Below are 20,443 nucleotides of genomic sequence, written 5' to 3' on the forward strand. Positions count from 1 at the left end.
GCTTCTTTTCTGAATGATTTCCGTCACCTACACACAAAGATGAACTTTTTACTTTGAAATTCTGAGTCATTAAATATATCATGAAACAACATAGGAGTCATTATTTAAAACAATAAAACAAACATTTTAAATTGTTGAAGTCTTCAGTAGATTTTTTGTTCTTTTGTTGTTTACTTTTTGGGTTCATTGTGTACAGGAGTCCTACAGGTTTTTTCAAGTTAAATGTACGACTTTTTAAGACCTTCTTAGGACGACTTTGAAAAAATTTAGTTCCATTTAATTTTCAAAATAAATTACTTGTGAAATTTCGAAACATACATTTGTTGATATTACCAGTGACTGGTGTAAAGTCAAGGGTCTGAGTTTGGTAATGATGATAATTGACAATGTCAAAATCATTTGGCAACAGTGTTTAAGTTTTAGGGTTGGGGCGTGGCCAAATGTTGTGCGGTGGTTGACTTAAGTTGATGTTATTACTGAACTCGTCACACTGCCCGATGCTGTCTGCTAGATACCTATACATGACACCCTAGACTAAGGGGGCCCAAAATTGGTCCTTGAGGGCCGCTGTCCTGCTGATTTTCAATGTATCCCTGTACCAACACATCTGGCTTCCATTAAATGGATCCAACAGCGAATTAAGTTCTGTACAATGACTGATTAGTTTGAGTCAGATGTGTTACATCAAAAACCTATAGGATTGTGGCCCTCGAGGATCAGAGCTGGGCACCCCTCCCTTATACATAAACACAGAGGTTGCTTGCCAAAGCCTTCCAAAGCTTTGATCCCCATCATTCCTGGTTTGATGCTCTTCTTGCACAAGGTGCACTGAGCTTCGAATGAGTTCTCCACCCCTGCCAACCATGCCGGGATTGACGCCTTGTTTAGTGATATAATGTCAAGGGAACATTTTCCCAATTTACTCACAAAATCCAATTTTCAAGTCACTGTCAGGTAGTTTTCTTTCATGTATAAATAAAAGATTCATATGTGTGTTAGGTTAATTCTGTGCCCCAATAATTTCTCCCCGCAAAGTCAGTAAGAATTGATTCCTAATTTCAATATAATGGTTGGGCTGGAATGGCAGGGAAATAAATTCACTACCGGCACTTTGCAGCTCCAACATTTCCTCAGCACATTTTATTGCAATACAGTGTATAACTTTACACAGACAATTTCAGACCTACCATTTTAATTTATCAAAAAATCGGCAAATTTAAGGACTTTTAAAGGTATCAAATGCAAATTTGTAAATTCAAGACTTTTTAAAACCCTGTAGAAACCCTGTGTGTTATTCCATTTTGCATTTTATTAGAAGTTTGCATGTAAAGTAAGCATGTCATCTAAACAAATCTACCTGCAATAATGAATAAAGTAATTAATGCCAATGCTTATGGCTCTGCGATGGACTGGCGACCGGTCAAAGGTGTACCCTGCCTGTCGCTGGGACAGGCATCAGTATACCGCAACCTTCAATTGGATTAAACAGCATAGAAAATGAATGAATAAGTGAATATTTCATAATGCAGTTTGTTCAAAGTTTGTTGTTTACTGGCTCTGATTACAAGTACAGACAAAGCACAGGTGAAAAGGGTGGGCAGTGGCTTGGGTCAGCAATCATTACACAACTCTGCCATTGAAAACATTTGGGGTTAGTGCACTGATATGAAACATTGTTGTGTGATTCTTTCCTGCCTGCAGATAGAAGAACATGCTCACTGAAAACAAGTTCCAGATATACTGCACTTGTTTCACCAAGTTTCTTTGGAAAGTGTGAAGCCCGATACTTCTTTATTTCTATAGAATATCTTTATTTTACATTTTGAAGTTTTAAAAGGTCATTAAACAACTGACTTTCCATCAGCATGAGTAAGTGCTGAGATTCTCGTCCTGTTTGTTACAGCAAGAAATCACATCTGATAGCTGGAAATCATATATTTTGTTGTCTGTTTTTCAAAGAAAGGCAGGTTTACGCAGCTATAAAACTCAAACTGCTGGAAATGACAGCATGTGCTATTGATCTCAGTTGAACATTTCTGTTGCCCAGCACTAACATAAAGTAACCTGATCTGGACTGCTCCTTCAATATTATTACTGTCTCTTATCTTCATCAAAAACAGGTTCAATCAACACTGGTTTTGGAATCACTATTTATTTTAAAGTTGTGTTTATATAGGAACTTTTAAGACAACAAAAGTAAAATTTACATTTCACAGGTTTAACGACATGTTACTGTGACATGCTTTCATCTTTACCTTTATTTTGGCTTACCCTAAAATATAACCTTCAATTTGATTCACAAATGTCTTGAAACAGGTGAAAATTTGCAGATACCCACACCTATTTAATATGTGGACTTGCACAGTCATAGAGAGGTATCAGCGGCCTCACTACGCCTCAGTATACACAAATTGACATACCTCTAATGCCTTGTGGGCATCCTGCAAAGCAGCAGGGTCTGTAAGTACCCCATGGGCACTGGCAGCCTTTTCCACTCCCTTCTCAGTTCCTTTTTTCCCCTTGTCTCCAGTCAGAGCAGGCCCAGCACTTTGTCTTTCAGACAGAGGCTGCATCAGTCCCCGAGCCACAGCATTGCACAGCAGAACACACAAGGCACGGTTGCTGAGAAACACAACACAAAGAATACACCGCACATTGACATCTTTGAGATCAAGAAATTATAAAGTTTTGAAGACTACACATATTTTGGTTCTTCCTAAAAATAGCAAGACTTAAAGCACATTTGTTTCCTCAGTGCTGTCACATATCAGTACAGCAAAATTCACATGGGCATTCACATGTTTTCAACCTAAGACTAATGTCTTAGGTTGAAAACAAAAAGCTGGGTTAAAATTGCTACATGTTCTGAGTGAGCTACAGTGCCACAAAGTAACTGTTGACATGGACTTTTATAAATGAACTTCCCTGGGCTTAAAATATTATTTTCTGGGGATAAATGCAGCTTGTGTTGTTGTTAGCTTTGACATATAATCCCTTTTAAATTTTACCTGGATAGAAAGAGTTTGTAAACCCAGCAGGAAGTTGTAAAAATGACTGCTGGGCTGATGAAAGTCTATCAAAGCCCACTGAATAATTTCAAAACTGCAGTCATCAGTCTCGAAATAGCCCCGTTTTGTATTTCTCAATGCTGACAACTTTTAAATAATAAACTTATGAAAGATTAAAGTTCTCATTAACGGCAAGCACAAATTTTTACCACATCATTGTTGTTGAAGCAGATTGTTCTATTTTTAGTGCTGAAGCAAAACAAATTTGATGTCACCAGGTCCAAACACCTGAACTGTCTTATTTGGTATGATTAATGTTTCATGGGATAAAATAGCACTGTCATTTAAAAAATTGCACAACCCAATGTCCTTTGTCTTTCGGAGCATTTCCACAAGACTCTGTAAGGTCGGAAGCAGGAGTTGGAATTTCCCAGCTGCCAGTAGGTGGCTATTATAGTTCCACAGGTAAATGGCAGCATTTGCTACCACCCACGGCTCCCCGATCTCTTCTCCGAGCTCTCCTGCCCGTAAGAAGTTGGAGGTGGCGTAGGCAGACAGAGCTTGGATCCAGTCTCTGGGTGAAAGAGCCAAAGATACAAAGAAGAGTTGGAAAGGGAAAATAGAGTCTACGCGTTAGAGAGAGTGTAAAGACTACTTAGTCAATCTCAATAGCAGTACAGCATAAAAGAAGAAAACTAAAACACACTATGTTTACCATGTAAAAATTAAGCTAACCCTTTATTGCAGGCAGATTGGTAACAGTTGGGTCCATCTCCATAAATTGTAATGTTCATTTATTAGTTATTTTACATTTAAAAATGTTTCACTTAACACTTTCATTGCAAGATGTGTAAAGCCTCTGACTACTTTTTCATTCACTGAAGCACATAAGTGAATGTTTCAGAAGAGGAAACCTTTAACTGGCTGCAGCCCCACTTTAAGTTTAAATTAAACTTTTAAAGGTGTTTCCTTTCAACCAAACCAAATGGGGGAGGGGGGGGGGGGTCCCCCTTTTTCCTGTGCTTCAGGTGTACGAGTAACAACCAACCCCCTATGTCTGAAAATGTGAGAATTGCAGGGTGAACTTATGCCACCCCACAAACTTATTCAACTTCCTCTATCTTTATCTTTGCCCAACTTCAACTTCAGATGATTAATGCATCAGCTGTACTGAGGAAATGAAAAGTCAAAACTCTTTTTGCCCTTGCTTTTTGCAAATATCATTGGGAAGTGTGCTCCTAGTTACTCAGGCTATACTATATGGTTACTATATGGTATCTCGTGCTATAATAATAACATGCTCGTGCTATAATAATAACATGGTCCAATGACTATTGACTACTACAGGTATTAAAAGAGAAAGAGCCTGAGGAAAATAGAATTTGAAGTGAAGTCATGTGGGTCACTCATGAATGACCGAAAATGGTTTGCTTCAATGAAGCTGTATATTAATGAGACTTTACAGTCTGAGTTATTTTGACCAAAACATGTCAAGGATGTTTAATTAAGACTAAATTGTGTCAGTTTGTAAAAAAGCTGTATCTCTTTGCTGGTTGCATGTTGTATCAATGACACACTTGTATTACACTACAATTTTTATTTGATTTCTCATGATAACTTTGCATAAATAAACAGCTAGAAGGCATCCATAAAACAAACTAATTCCCTGGAGCAATCAGATCATTAGCTGATGTGTTGAACAGAAAACCCAGGGGATTATTTCTATTTTTCACCTCATCTCCTCATTATAGTAAATCCTAACGATTAGCATGTTGCAGGGTTAATTATTCTAATGGGACAATTACAATATAATCATAAGCCCCCAAGTTAAGAATATTACAAAACTGTAACACTAAGGAGCAGCTGCTAATTGCTGAAATATCATTTCAAGCTCAATCTCAGAAATCAGGACTGGATGTGAGAATTTTTAGCATATATGTTGTATTGTAGTGCAACCCATACTGTTAGCTTGATGCTACATCTTAAAACACAAGTGTTTCTATTTAAATGAAACATTGAACTAAACTTGTTCAATTTTACTAAAAAAAAAAATTATTTTCTTCTAATGTTTTAACATTCATAGGAAAGATATGACAAGAAAATAAAAATAAAACAACCAAACAAAAAACACAAACTGGGGCTGAATGGATGGTGTGCAGTTGCTAATGTCAATGGTCCATCAGAGCAGTTGAAAGAAACAGACTTATTCGTTAACCCAGCTCAGATTCATAAGCAAGAAAAATTGGTGTTGGAAAATAGCACATTAATAAATTAACATTCTTCATTATTTTAATGTTTGTTAACGTAGTTAGTTTTTTCAAAAGTCTGTGGTTGTTTGTATCTAAAAACACGGAATAGCAACGTGCAGAGGCACCGGAGGCCAGCAGACAAATCCTTGGCTCTTTAAGCCGTAGGGGTTTTCCAGGGGGTTGACCAACTTTGACTCGTCATAGAACCAAGACAATGGCGAATTTGCAATGATAATGGTCGGCCAGAGCAGAACTCCTCTAAGGTTTGTTGCAGCAGTGTGTCTGATGCAAACACATAGAAAACAGAAGGGTTATCAAAATTAAGATAGGGTTTCTATCTGCCCCTGACAAAAGAAAGGAAAACAAAAGAGCAAAAAGAGAGCAAGCGAGTGGTAAGTAGAGCAGATAATACTGAGGCTATTAAGCCCAGAGCAGTTCAGTCTGTCCTGTTGAGTCTGTTCAGTCTGTCCTGGTTGTTACAAGACAGAAAATAAAAACACATAATCTGGACAATACTTTCTTTAGTTAAAGCTTTGCCCTGTTCAGCTAAACCATCAAGCTAATAATTGAGACTTAGAGAATTTACAGGAAAGAAATCTGTATAAAGTACCATTAAAAGCTGAATGGATGGAAGTTCTAATCCTGCTTTCATTTTTTTCACCTGATGAATGGAAATTCATCACATATTGTTCTCGGAATATAGGCAAGGCAAGGTTATGAACAAGACAATTTAAAATGTTTTACATAAAACATTAAAAGCATTACAGATGGTGTAAAAAGCAGACACAAATAGCAAAATCACAATAAAATAATCAATTATATTAAAATAATTACAAACAAATTAAATCAAAAGCTGCTGTGCAGATTTCATGCATAGGTGCATGAGAAAAGAAATGTTTTTAACCTGGATTTAAAAATGTTTATGTTTGGTGAGTGTAATCCTCACTGTCAGTTTGTTCCACATGTTTGCAGCATGACAGCTAAATGCTGCTTCTCCATGTTTAATCTGGACTCTGGTCTGGGCTGGTTGACCTGAGTCTTTGGATCAAAGAGCTCTGCTTGGTTTATATTTTCTGAACATGTCATTCTAATATTTAGAAAGGAATCAACACAGATCAGCAGATATTATATTTGATTTCAGAAATAAAATAGCATAATATGTATTCATGTTATATTTAAATTTTCAAGATGGGTTCCATCAACATGTTAGGCAAAGTCTCAGTGACACCAGATTGCATAGTATTGACAACATAATGTGGGGTAAATTGAACCATATTTTAAACGGTCGTTATTATTGGCATGTTATTACCAAGTCCTTTATAGGAGAAATCCTGGAAAAAAACAAAAAAACTTTTTCTTATACCTGTAAAACTGCTCCTTGTCCATAGGAAAGTGTATGTAACATAAGGTTTAATTTACCGCACTGTCCCCTATAGCAATGTCTTGTTGGATCAGACAGTTTTCTACCATGGGACACAAAAATGCAACATGTTTCTGATGCCTACATGTGTGGGCATATTTTGTTTTCACCTGTAAATAGCCCAGTGTGGATTGTCTTCAGGCAAACCCACCCATCCCATCTGTAGTGGGACAGCTGGGTCGTTAAGCTGCACTCCTTCTGTTAACAGCTTTTGGATAGTGGCCTGAGCAAGACGGAATAAATTCATATGTCAAAATCAAAGACGATATTAGAGGTGACATCTTGTTATGAAAACTTCATAATAACAAGAGGCAAATTCCCGCTCTGGGAATGACGGGTACTCTAGAGGCATTAAAGCTCGCTGTACAGATCAAAGACAAAAACAGAAATGACTGATTAGCTTTTTACTGCAAAGGCAAATGACTTAGGTAAGACTAGAGGAGCTGGTCGTCATCATCAGGCTGCGAGAAAGGTAACTTTAAATTAATGAACTATAATCCAATTCACAAAAAAATATGTCCATGTGTCACAGAACAAAGGGAGAGATACATGAAAGAAGCAAGGGGAAAGGCTGCTATGCATGTCACTTATGGCAAGGTCATGTCGTTGCTGTGCATAGTTGTCTTCATTTTCTTCAAAGTGCTGTCAAGTTAACATCTCTATAGAGTTAATAAAGACTTGAGGCTGCCGGCTTGATGGGATGTGAGATTACACAATAAGACAAGCTCATAGGACAAGCCCTACGACTTCTGAGTCCAGCCAAACTCCAACCAACCTCACGGGCTTGGTAAAAATTCCATTATGCATGTGTAATACTCCATGTGCTGTTTGTTCCTAATTTTATATTTTAAAAAATCCACTGAAGTGAAAAAATCCATGATCTTTACAAGTCCAAAAGTGTTTGTGATCACAATAACAACAAAAGCATTAATTTATATTTTAAGTTAAAACCTACTAGAGTGGAAAACACAAATTAATACGTCTATACTATCCCAGTTTTGTAAATAATGCACATTATCTTCAATAATGGAAAAGGGGTCACAATGCAAGCATGGCCTGCTCTGTCTCATCTAGAGAAAAAAAGAAATAATCTGAACAGATTTCATTATATATATATATATATATATATATATATATATATATATATATATATATATATATATATATATATATAAAAACTTTAAAAAAAAAAAAAGTTTGTGTCTGATGAAATTACACCAGCCACCGTCCTGAATAATGAAAGTCTGTGCTTACAAAGGCACATAAACATTGTGTTGGGAAGATAGGATTTTCTGCACAAAGTGTTCAGTCAGCAAAATCAGGGAAGAGTGTCAAGAGCTTAATTATGTCATAAGAAATGCTACAGAAAAAGGCAATTTAGTTATTGACAAAAACTTCTTGTAAATATAATACAAACAAGGTGGGATTGTGCTTGGGCTGATGACAGTAAAAAGGAGTGGATTTGGTTAAAACAGTCAAACACTACAAGACAAGCTTGGCTCTTTAAGCTGCACATCATCAGTGTGAAGGGGAATTAGTGTTAACATGATTCAGCTGTAAGGCCCCAAGAGTTTAATTATGTGTCTGTGTGTTGCAGAAGACATACGTTTGTAAGAACATACCTCTGCATTGATAAAGCAAATTTCTGCTAAAAGGCGAAGCAAATGTACACAAGTTTGGCTTCCACTGCGACAGTGACAACATGGTGCACTGCTTTCTTCCTCTGAACATCTGCATTCTGGAAGAAACAGATATAATCAGATATGAATAGAGGAGACTACAACTAGAACAAACATCACTACTGCTGCTGTCTACTTAACTATCTTTTCTGTAGTAGAAAGAACTATTTTATTACAATCACATTAAAAGTAACCAGACCCTTTTAAATACAGTCATTACTTGAAATTAGCAAAATAAAACTTCAGATACAATAAACTTTCAAAATTCAGAGGTAGTGTTACACACAGGGCAAAAATTGAAAAAATTATTAACTATGTGTTTCTAATGGCATCTAATCACCTTAGATAAATAACTGTTGTTCATTTGATTTTCATGTTTTCCATTTTCTTATATATCAGCTAATTTCTACTTGCCCACATATATGGCAGCTTTAATATTTGTGCCACCATTTTGACTGTAGTGCATAGGACTGGACAAACTGCTCGGTGTCGATATGCTCGACTGAGCTTTAAAACTGCAGTCCTGGATTTGTTTGATAAGTGCTAGAGCACTGTATGGGATCAGCACCCAAACAGTTTTTCAGTTACCTGTACTCATGTCATGGCTGCACCTGGGGCCACTTGCATATGAAAGCAAGTTTATATTTGGAAGAATTTTGGCAACTTATGGCCACCATCCATTTACAACTGAGCTTGGCATTTGAAGCCATTTCTTTGCCCATCTTTACCCCTACATACCAGTAATTGCAAAACACTTACATCTTTAAAGTATGGCATTACCAATCTCTCACATGGTATTATGGTATAATTCTGACCCACTTTTCTTGATACTTTCTTTATCTTATTGAGGTTTATGGGATTAGTTAGTTATTGAGTGCCTTTGTCCAACCTTTGTAGCATCCTGATTAGGTTTTGCTCAGGTTTTGCTGAGTCATTGCAACACCTTTATGCTTGTCTTTAAGCCATTCATTTGTACATTTGAAGCTATATCTGAGTACATTATTGTATTGTATGACCCAGTTTCAGCAAAGCACCAGGGTCACGTGGCAACTAGACAAGTTCAAATAATAATCCCTTCACAACTGTGCTCAGCAGTTGATATGGTGTCTGCTATTCTCCCCACAAGGTCATATGCATTATAACCAATCAGGTTGGTCAAATGAATGTGCAGCTTTAAATGCCTTAGCTGTGTTGCCATGGTAACTTAACAGAGAAAAAGCTTTTCTTTTGTGTAGTTGTTCTGTCATGACCAACAACATTGAGCGTGCAATCTGAGGTATGTAGGGTCTGAGATGTAGCTCTTGTGTTTTTGCAAAGTCACTGCAAAGTCTGACTTTAAGGTGAACTTGGATGCAGACTCCTGGAAAGATTGCCAAAAGTCTTGTGTATATTTTCTTCCAATCTAGTGTGATGGATGCTAAATTGTTTAAGAATGGATCTTACCAGTTAGGCTGGCAGCACAATCACACACCTGAATGCTCCAGTTGCCCACATTTTATGGTGATCATTTAATCAAGTGCATCTGATTAACATCCAGCTGATACATACCTTCTAAATTCCTATTGAAGTAATAAGGGTGTATTTAGTATTTTTACTATTTTTTTTTGCATTTTGGATTTTTGTTGCATTTATGAAATAATTCATGGCAAAATGTAATATTGTATGTGTTATTTTTCCATCACAGCCTTTTCCATTTATCTTAATCATCTCCTCTTACTGTCAGTCTTGGAAATCTTCCAGCTTCCATCATCATACAGCAGGCAGAATCGACAGGCAGCTCGGCATACATCCCAGACTTCCTTCTTCCTGGCTATCTTTGCTAGTGTTGCCCACAACCTGGCCCTGAAACAGCCAAAATTGAAACAAAACTTAAATTGGATTCCTTTTCGAAGGTTTGGTCCTTCGAAAGGTTTGTAGTTTCACGATGTACATGATGAATGTTTATTTTCAGTATCATGAGTGATAAATTAAACTCCTCCAAAGTCATGACATTTCCTTTTTGCTCACGGAGAATGAGTCTGTAATTTCTGATGTGCACACTTTGAAAGTAGTCATCAGGGCAGGCATAGCGGCAATCAACAATGCAGAGTAAATAATGGGTACAGACTCTTATAGTCACTCAAGAATTTTTATCTGCAGACAGGACCAATAGATTAAACAGTCATTGGTATCTAATGTTCAGTAAAAGTATGGAGTAATAAATTCAACAAGCCATAAAAGCCTGATTATACAGGAAGTTTTCCAGATTGGATTCAAGGGAGTGTGACAACTAATAGAATTACTTTGCATTGGCCAAAATAAAGAAAAAAATCTGTCTTATACTGACTTGCATAGTCAGAATTAATGTAAGAAAATCCTAAACACACACCTCTCTGTACTGTCTTTGTCCTTGCCTTGTCTGGTCAAGTGTGCACCCACTTTCTGCACACATGTGGAGTGATGCTGAGCCTTAGCAGCAAGCTCAGTTGCTGGTTCAGATCCAAGATTGCCTTTGGGAACTGCACAAAAGATGAAGTGCTGCATGAATGAGTCAAACTTAATTAGAATTGGAAAAGCTTTTGTGTTGTGTATAAATGATGAATAAAGAAGACAGTTTCCTGTAGATTAAAGAACATAATGCATAGTGAGAATGTATGTGTGAGCCATAGTTTTTAATGCCTATCCCTATAAACGAGATAGACAATGAAACAAATTGGATACAAGAAAAAAATATATTCAGAAAGGGAGTGGAAAAATCTATACACCTCTTACTGATAAACACCTGAGGAACAATACAAAAATGCAGCAAGATGCAAACAACTCGTTTTTTAACTCCTTTAGTCTCAGAGGTTACGTTGTGTGCTGGCTTTGAAGCAAGGAGCACAATGATTAAGTGTCTTCGTCTCGGAGAATACTTTAGGTTCATTGACGAAAACAAGAGGCGCCTCTAAGGACCAAAGCTTTTAACCCATGCTTGAGGAAGAAGCCCTTTGACTAGCTGTCAAAGCCAAATTCTTCCCTGGGTCATTAGGACTGATGAATGTTCATCGGATGCTGTGGACCGAGGAGCTTGCAATGAGTCAGAGATCAAAGCCTCTCCCAAAGCTCAGGCCCTTCTGCTACATGATTCACTCCACACAGTTGATGGGGCTTCACTAAAAAAGACACTTGGAAAGCTGTCTCTCACATAAAATGCACAAAAGCTAACAGATAAGATTGATACTTGTCACTTTTTCTGTCAACATTTAGACACTAAGGGACAAATTTACTGTATGCACTCGAGAATGTACAAAAGTACTGGTTTGCGGCTTTGCACTCAATCTGTGTGTAATGAGAGCATGCTTACTGGCACTTTAATTGGCTCATGCTGCAGCCTTGAGGTGCATTCTACATGTAAACGAGGGTACATTCTGCACAGATCTGTGGGATTTATCTGGCATCGACTACACACTCTAAAAGTGATGCTACAAAGTAAATATTTATTATTCAATAATACAAAATACTTTCTTAAGGTATTAGTGAAGCAAAACTTATTAAGTGAACTTCAAAGAAACAGAAAAACAAACAACCCCCCCCCTGCAAAATACAGAGTTGAAAAAATTCCACAACAAGCTCAAAGAAAGGCACAATATGAGGCAGAGCTGGGCAGAGTGGATCTCAACAGCAAAATGACCAAATGATGAGCAAAACAGCAAACGAGGACAGAGGATAAAAACCACTCGGTAAATGCCTCATCGTAAATACAACATTAACATCCTGAAGGCGTCTATCATCTAACCAAACACGATGTTTATCTTCAAGTACAGAACACAGTGGAGATGCTGCATTTTATCACAGAAAGACAGAATTTCTCTTGCTGTCTATTTCTTTAATGACAACAGTGAAACACAGAGAGTAACTATTTTTCTGTGTTTCAAGCTATTTACACAAGACAAAAACACTAAAGTACTTTAATGGAAAATGAAAGCAAGAATAAAGCATCTGTACTTTTCGAGACGTCGTCTGCATCCAGCACCAATTGAAAATCATGAGGAGCCAAAAGAAGACCCACAGAGACCAGAACAGGACGAGTGTCTGTATTATCTCCAGGCGCCACATCCCTGGTCTGAAAAAGACACAGAAGGGTTGGATGTCAGAATTAATTTGCAGCCAGCCACTTTTCTTACAGTCCTCTAGGCATCTGCGCTCAAGCACAGCAGAATGAAATTTAAAGTTAACTTATTACACGTCCCATTTACACATAAAAAATCTTGCCTTCTATAATGAGCTATGTAATGTCAAGCAGTCTGAAACATATGGGCAGAAAACCTGCTGCATCAGCATAGCGGCCTTATCCTCGGCCCGGGTAGGTGTGTGGTAGAGGGTCCGTCTGAGCTCCAGGAGATGAAAAGCTGACGACAGTCGTTCTCGTTGTGACCTGTTATCCAGCAGCATGGCTTTCTGAAGATGAGCCAAAGAAGCCTCGAGACAACCCTCCTCTTCCTCAATTGTTGCCAGCTCTGAGTGTACGTGACAGCGCAACTCCAGCAACATACTGTAAGAGCAACACACATGCACTTTTAAAGGAAGTAAAGAAAACACATTAGTTAGCTTGTTGAAAATGGTTAGATAATGCAAACGATTACATAATATGTGATAACCACTCATTCACAGCCCAAACAAAAGAAAAAAAAATTAGCTTGATTATCTGAGAGGTGCAATGATCAGAAATGGAGCCTGTAGGAAACAGTGAAATGCCATTCCTTCATACAGTCAACCTGTCTTCTGAGACGTAGAGATACACTGGACTGGTAAGTTTTATCCCACAAGGCATTGTTAAAATTCCTGACATTACACATATGGGACACCTTATCTCGCATGTTTTAGCAAACTGTAGTTTGCAGCTGGGCTTAAAAGGAAAACAACATGATTAGATCTACTAGTTTTGGTAAAAACAGTAAAATGACACTAACTGCCATCAAAGATCAGTAACACGGGTATAAAAAAAAAAAAAAGGCGCTCAGATGTAAAAATAAGCTTAAAGTTGAGTCTAGAAATGGTAAAGAAATTTCAAAATCATTTTTTCAACATTAATTGTGAAGATTTTTTTTTACTAATCTCTTATCTACAGCAAAAAATATAAACTAAAGATTGACAATCTAGAAATGTATCTGTGTGCAGGAGAGGAAGTCCAAAATCTACATTTTAATACCATGATCTTATCCTCATTATTGCAATCACTGCCTTTGAAGCATTTCCAGGAATCGCTGTCTGTGGACACAGTTCACCATCTACAAATAAAGGTTAAAACTGTGTCATGCTAAAAAGATGCCATATGTGAAAATGATTCAGAAAGCTTGCGGTCTTTTTTTAGGTCAAAGCTCATTTGAGAAGGACTAAGGCAAAATGGAAACTGCTCTGTGGTCCAATGAGTTAAAAGTTGAAATTCTCTCTGAAAATCACAGATGCCTTGCCCTTCAGAGTATAAAAGACCGTCTGGCTTGTTACCAGTACTTTGTTAGATTGTCTGATAGTATAGTGGCACATTTGTCCCTGTGAAACAGACGCCTGCACATCTGGAAAGGTACCAACCACCAATGCTGAAAGGTATTTACTGGTTTTAAAGTGACATATATTGTAATGCACATTTTTTTCACAGAACCCTGCATGTACTTTTCAGCTATCTAATGTTAAATTTGATGTTACATCTAATTCATTACAGCAGCATAGTGTCATAGTAGAAGGGTCCATGTGCTGGAATGGCTTGCCAGCAGTTCAGACCTTATACTAAAAAAAAAAAAAAAAAAGCACAACTGATGATTGAGCAATGTGAAATTCAACAAAGAAGAATAAGGAATCATGAGCAGCTTGAAAGCTATGTTAGACAAGAATGGAGCAATATTATTCTTCCAAAAGTCGTCATTAAAAGACAAGAGCAAGCTGCAGAAGTAAACACAACCTTGTCAAAACTTTTTAGATATTCTGCTGCTATCAAATTTAAGATGAGCTTTTATTTTTTATGATTTACTAAACATCTGGCCTTTAAAAAATGATCAAATATTCCTTTGTGACATTAAATGTATAATTAATCATTTGTTATGGCTGTAACTCAGGCTTTGCCTGAGGTCAAGTTTGATTTTAAGTCACACAGTCTACCCAAAAAAGACAGGTTACAGTTTACAAAAGCATCTTATTAAAACTGGATCCCTTGTTTCCAACACAAAATGATCTCAGTAGTGACCGCACCAAAGAAATATTTGTACATTAAGCTTTCTTTGTGAGGATTAAAAAACTTAGTCCCAGATCCAGATTTTCTTAAACAAAGACAAGATTTGTTTCAGTCCTGTTAAAAGAATGATGATGTGAGAGCATCGGTCTCAGGAGATGAGTTGTTCTTCTAAACCACTTTTCAGGGGGAAGGCGAGGCCAAAAGCTTTGGGTGGGATGAGATATCCCAGAAGTGTGCAGAGGATGATGAAAAGACTCCTATTCATTAATGAACTCCAGTATGTGTGGTTCAAAAGAGAAACACATGTAGGACATGTGTCGGGTAAAACCAACAAAGAGTGAGATTTAGAAACAGCTGAAGAAGCAGTGAGAAAAAAAATCCTGACAGGAAAACAACAAACACACAAAAAGGAACAGGCTGAGGTCTACAAAAAAATCCAGGCAAAAAAGAAGAGAATGGCAGGCAAGTCAGAAATAAATACAGACAAAGTGACAACTGACTAGGCTATAAATACAAGGAGGCATAAAACACGGGTGGATCTAATGAGGGCAGCGGGGGAAGCAATCACAATGGAGGAAAAAAGATGAAGACAGGAAGTAAAACAGGGTATGACTCAGTGTTCTTTACAAAATGAAAATGAAGCTCAGAAAATAAACAAATTTCAAAAGTAATGACAAGATTTGGGTTAGGGATATATTGAGGTGATAGAAGGATGAATGTAAAAAGACAAACATGACAACAAAATGCATCTCATCAGCGGTGAAACATGGTAGTGGAACTATTCAAGTCTGGGTGTTTATCTAGTTTGTCTTAAAGAATAAATTTCATGTTTAAACAGGCAAGTTTTGTCTTGCTGTTCCGTTGTTCTGCAGTGTGAATAGATGTTTACAAGATGCTCATTCAGCAGGAAAACCAAATGGAAGGTCAACTATGCATGCATATTGTATAATCAGTTATGATTCAACCTGTGAATGTCCTCCAGAGCTTTGGCTAGTTTGAGCAGAGGTGTCCTGATGCGTTTCCTGAGATTGTGCTGCAGGAGCGGCAGGCAGATATTCCACTGGGTAACACACAGTGCTTGCACAGCTTCAGGGTCCCCCTCCCTCACTGCAGTCTTCAGCCACTTATCCAGCTTGTCTATCTCCTTCAGGCGGGCCTGTAGGATAACAATTGCAGACTGAAAATCTGTCGTGTAGCGATGAAGTGCAGCATTTCTATCACTTGGCAAGTATATGTGGATTAAATTTGGCTGAATATGTTAATGAGCCAATTCTTGATTCAGGGACTTTTCACAGTATGGTATGAAATGAGATTGCACAATGATGTGACCCTGCTTCCTGTTCTGATTCTGTTAGAAAGGAAACGAAAACGCATATTAGACTGATTAACTGATAATCAAACAATGTTACTCAAACTGATGCAACACTTTTTAGATGGTATTAAAAAGAGATTTTGGGATTTAATACTCAAGCAAATATAGATACAGAAAAAGAAAAATGACAAACAAGACACCAGTAACAATTATGCCATCAGACCAAAAACAGGCAGGCAAGTATGGACCAAGGCCAACATGGTCTTTAAGGTCACTTCTGAGGCTTGAACAGGATGTGATCACTGTTGGCAACCAGGGCTTGATACTTGAGCAAATCTGGGCTACTGTAATATGTATATATACCGGATGTATGTATGTATACTTAAAATACATGTAAAATAGCATTTCACATCATGAAAATCCATTGAACACAGTTACTGGATCATCTCAGAAAGTAACTTAACACCTTTCACAACCCATCACAGTAGAAGGATGCTGAGGTTGGAACCACCACACAGGAGGCCTAGAGGAAGACCGAAGAGGAGATTTATGGATGTTTTGAGGGAAGACGTGAAGGTAGTTGGAGTGAGAGAAGAGGACGGAGTGGATAGGGTTAGATGGAAGCAGAAGATTCGCTGTGGCGACCCCAAAAGGCAAAAGCCAAAGAGACAGAAGAAATATGGTTAAGATGGCTTGGTGAAGTTCAAACATCAAAATAAGGCAGAGAGTGAATTTCAATTAGTTCGAACATGGCAGTTGTTGGTCTGCATTTTTCAGAAACTGCTGCTCTACTGGAACTTTCACATACAACCATTTCAAGAATGAGATTATAGAAAGACAACAGTAACTCATACCCTGGTTTCAGCCAAGGTATGCCGAACACCATGTCTGAACACAAAACACCTTGAAGCAGATGGGCTAGAGTCGAAGACCACACCCCGTATCAATATTGTTGGGTAAGAACAGGAAACCGAGGCTTCAATTCACACAGACTAACCACAGTTAAACAACAGAAGATTGGAAAAACTTTGCCTGGTCCGATGAGTTGCGACTACAGTTGCAACATGGCAGGGTGAGCTGGTGATAACAACAACAAGCAAGCCTAAATTCATCCTGCCTTGTATCAGTGGTTCCCCCAGGCATTCACAGTTTAAACATCGTAGCCTTCCGGTTTATTGTTGCTGATCATGTCCCACAATGTCCCATCTTCTAATGGAAAATTCTATAAGAAAGTATACTGTAGCTATTTTTGGCTGATTCACCTGAACTGGAGGAATACCAGAGGATTTTTTCCCTGGGATTCAAGCCCTTCCATTAAAAGCATGCTCTGGCTCACGCATAGTTCTTGCCCACACTGGCTTGATAGCATTAAAATAGCAAATAAGCATTTCACTTTCATTACAAAAGGTGGTAAAAACCATATAATTGGTGCTGAGTGTGATTAAGCACCTCCACAATGGCTTTGGAGTAGTCATTCATCTTTGCGTCCTTCATCAGGAGGTTGATTTCACAGCTGACACATTCCATCATTATACGCTGGCCAATACTCTAAAAAGATTTAAACAAGCAACAGCAAAAGTCAGTGTTCAGTAAAATATAATGCATAAGATGATAAGTCTACAACATACTGTTAATGTCTCATTTTCTGGTATCAAAGGGACTGGCGACTGGCATGCGCAATGTGGCTAATTATGTACAAAAGACTAAGAGAACAAAGGTCCTTTCTTTGAAATAAACTCCACATTGCTGTAAGTAAAATTAGAGCAATCTCTTAAGGTCTTGATCATGAACTCAGCTAATTTAGCTAATTCTATTTGTAGTAGCTTCTTTAAGGGGCAATGTCACATTCATGAATAAATTTGAACGTCTCTATAATACGCACAATTAAAGCTGCTGCCTCTCCTGCTCAAGGTTTTAAGAGAATATTGGATACTCACAGCCTCTCCCGCCGACTTCAGCTCTTTCAAACAGTCGGTGGCTACTTTCTGATGCTTCACTTGCAAGGCCAGCAGAGCCAACTCCAGGAGGAAGGCAACTCTGCAAATCCCAGATAAAACATAATTTATACAATTCACATCACTCTAGTACAGTAATCTGAGCTGTGCTCTGCACTTGGGATGTGGATTTACAGCAGTGGGAGGTTTAGGAAGTGAAACAACAAAGGAAATTTGATCAGGACTCTCTGGGTTCCAAACCTGTCAGACTGCTGGATGGGTGTTGGGCTCCGCAGAGGGCACGAGTTCACAGGTGTAGCAGGTGTTTTGGTACAATCCACTAAGAGACTGAACATCTCCTCAAGCCTCATAGAATCCTCTTCTGTCAGCTTGTTTTCATTTATTCCTATCAAGCTAATACAAACATCAAGAAAGCTGTCAGGGTGCATTAATACACAATACTGTACACAAGTATTTGTTTTTAATTCACCCTCTAATGTACTCACACCAAACAGTGCATAAACCTAAGGCAATATAAACTATATGGTGCTGAGGACGGCTCGGTAGGACTGAGTCACACTGTCGACACTTATTGCTGAAATAAGGAACCATAAGGAGCTCTGACATGAGTACATGCCTACTGAGAGGAGGTGGGGGTTGGGTTTGTACTATAGTGCAGCACACCAGAAAAAACAGCACTGTGCAATCAACATGAGCAGTCAAGTAGTTAAAACTTGGGGGACACCACAGACAGAGGAGTGTGCCAGTGGATTGCTGGCTCTTGAAAGAGGTTTGAAAAAGTATGAAGCAAAAGTTTGAACTGAAATCAAAACATTTCATGTAACACCTGCAGCCAAAATCATTCAAGATTAAAACCAGTAAAAATAAATATTAAGAACATTTTGACCTTTGTAATACTCTTACTAACGTCACTCATAAAGTGACTTAGCATTCTTCTGTAACTTCGTAGGATGTTCGAAAGACAGGAAAACATGCAGTCAATTTGGAAAAAAATAGACTTGTCATTCAACTGCTAACAACAATCATTATTACAGAAGATCAAATGTTCTTCTTGTGGACAGCAGGAAAACAAACCTGTGTATCTTTGCTGCAGCTATGTAGACAGAATGGCCTTTTATAATGCCAGCATAAAAACAAAGTTGCTTTCTCCAGCGCTAAGGATCATTCAGAGCGCTGACCTCTGCCATGCCATAGAGTCATTCACCTGAGAAAAACTCCAAAACTCATATTTATTTCCATCATTAGGATAGATGCCACATCCTGTTTTCCTTGATTTCCTTTGATTTTTTTTTTTTTTTTGCCAGTGACTGTTGGCGTTATCTGTACGATTAGAAGTTTTACTGGCAAAATGATCCCTATCTTCCAAAATTAAAAGAATCTTTTGGAAAAAATTGCTGGATCCATACTGTGATCCAGATTCCCCCCAAAAATGCAATAACATTTTCCTTATTTTGTTTCTTACATTTCCAGAAAATTTCATTAAAATCTGTCCATAACTTTGAGACCGACAGACAGCCAGACGAACAGACAAACATAAGCTCTGCCGTGGTAAAGTTAATATTTTGTTATGGAAATATTTCTTTACCTTTTTAATTTCTGCATTTTGTAAATGACAGCTAAGGTGGAATTCTGCTGGCTCATTATAAGCAGGACCTCATCATTAAACAGCTTGTGCTGCACCTGAAAGGACAAACATTAGAACGTGCACATCTGTAAAAAGTACAACATATTTGATGTAAATGCAATGATTTATATATGTCGTGAACCCATATTTTATTCTTAATAGATGATAAACATTTCGGAAACTCAAAATGTGACTTTTTACCATTCCATGGAAAAAATTAGCTCATTTTGACTCCTGACTATGTGCTGAAGTGTCCTTGGGCAAGACACTGAACCATAAGTTGCCCCCTGATGTGCCTATAGTGGTATTAGCGTGTATGTAAGTCGCTTTGGATAAAAGCGTCAGCTAAATGACTGTAGAATAGAATAGAATAGAAAAAAGAAAAGTTGAAAAGGAGGCAAAAAAGGCTGGAAAAGTAATTGAAACAGATTTGATTTGCCTCTGTAAATCACTGCATGGGCTTAGGAACAGATCTAAAAATCACTGTCTGAACACAGTTCACCATGAAATCCACAAATGAAGTTAAGAAAAGCTCCATCATGCAAACAAGAATCTGTATGTGAACACGATTTAGAAACACTATTGTCGTCTCTGGAGCGAAGCAGATTTCAAATGATCCAAGATCTGAACTTGTTTTTGGACATTATAAAGAATATATTGTGCAGACTAACGAGGATAGGATGCATCGGGCTTGTTATTAGTGGACAGTTCATCTGTGATGAAATGGGGTTGCATTAGTGCCTATGGCATGGGTAGCTTCCACATCTGCAAAGGCTTTATTAATGCTGAGAGTACATTAAGATTTTAGAGCAATGTTTCTCAGTCCTGGTCCTCAGGATCATCTGCCCTGAATATTTCAGCTGTTTCTGTACTTTAACACACCTGACTGAAATAAATGGCTCATCAACAGGCTTGCAAAGAACTTTACAAGGATTCAATAATTCTGAATCAGATGTGTTGGAGTTGGGAAACATCTAAAATGTGTGGGGATTTTTTTCAAATAAATTCT

The 20,443-nt window shown here is 37.9% G+C and overlaps 1 protein-coding gene across 1 annotated transcript in view; it reads right to left on the reverse strand.

Annotated features, from left to right (window-relative positions):
• Window positions 1–20,443, reverse strand: part of cfap46 (cilia and flagella associated protein 46) — a gene marked incomplete at both ends in the record, with an annotated part of 110,750 nt that overhangs the window by 52,403 nt on the left and 37,904 nt on the right. The window contains 13 exons of the mRNA XM_079248731.1: window positions 2,421–2,622; window positions 3,370–3,582; window positions 6,788–6,900; window positions 8,300–8,415; window positions 10,074–10,198; window positions 10,725–10,854; window positions 12,323–12,440; window positions 12,644–12,869; window positions 15,509–15,699; window positions 17,305–17,403; window positions 17,793–17,892; window positions 18,051–18,203; window positions 19,396–19,490. Coding sequence (XP_079104857.1) covers window positions 2,421–2,622; window positions 3,370–3,582; window positions 6,788–6,900; window positions 8,300–8,415; window positions 10,074–10,198; window positions 10,725–10,854; window positions 12,323–12,440; window positions 12,644–12,869; window positions 15,509–15,699; window positions 17,305–17,403; window positions 17,793–17,892; window positions 18,051–18,203; window positions 19,396–19,490 — 1,881 coding nt within the window. The remainder of the gene's footprint in view (window positions 1–2,420; window positions 2,623–3,369; window positions 3,583–6,787; window positions 6,901–8,299; window positions 8,416–10,073; window positions 10,199–10,724; window positions 10,855–12,322; window positions 12,441–12,643; window positions 12,870–15,508; window positions 15,700–17,304; window positions 17,404–17,792; window positions 17,893–18,050; window positions 18,204–19,395; window positions 19,491–20,443) is intronic.

The sequence above is a fragment of the Telmatherina bonti genome, assembly GCF_933228915.1.
Source record: "Telmatherina bonti genome assembly, chromosome: 11".
Lineage (NCBI taxonomy): Eukaryota > Metazoa > Chordata > Actinopteri > Atheriniformes > Telmatherinidae > Telmatherina > Telmatherina bonti.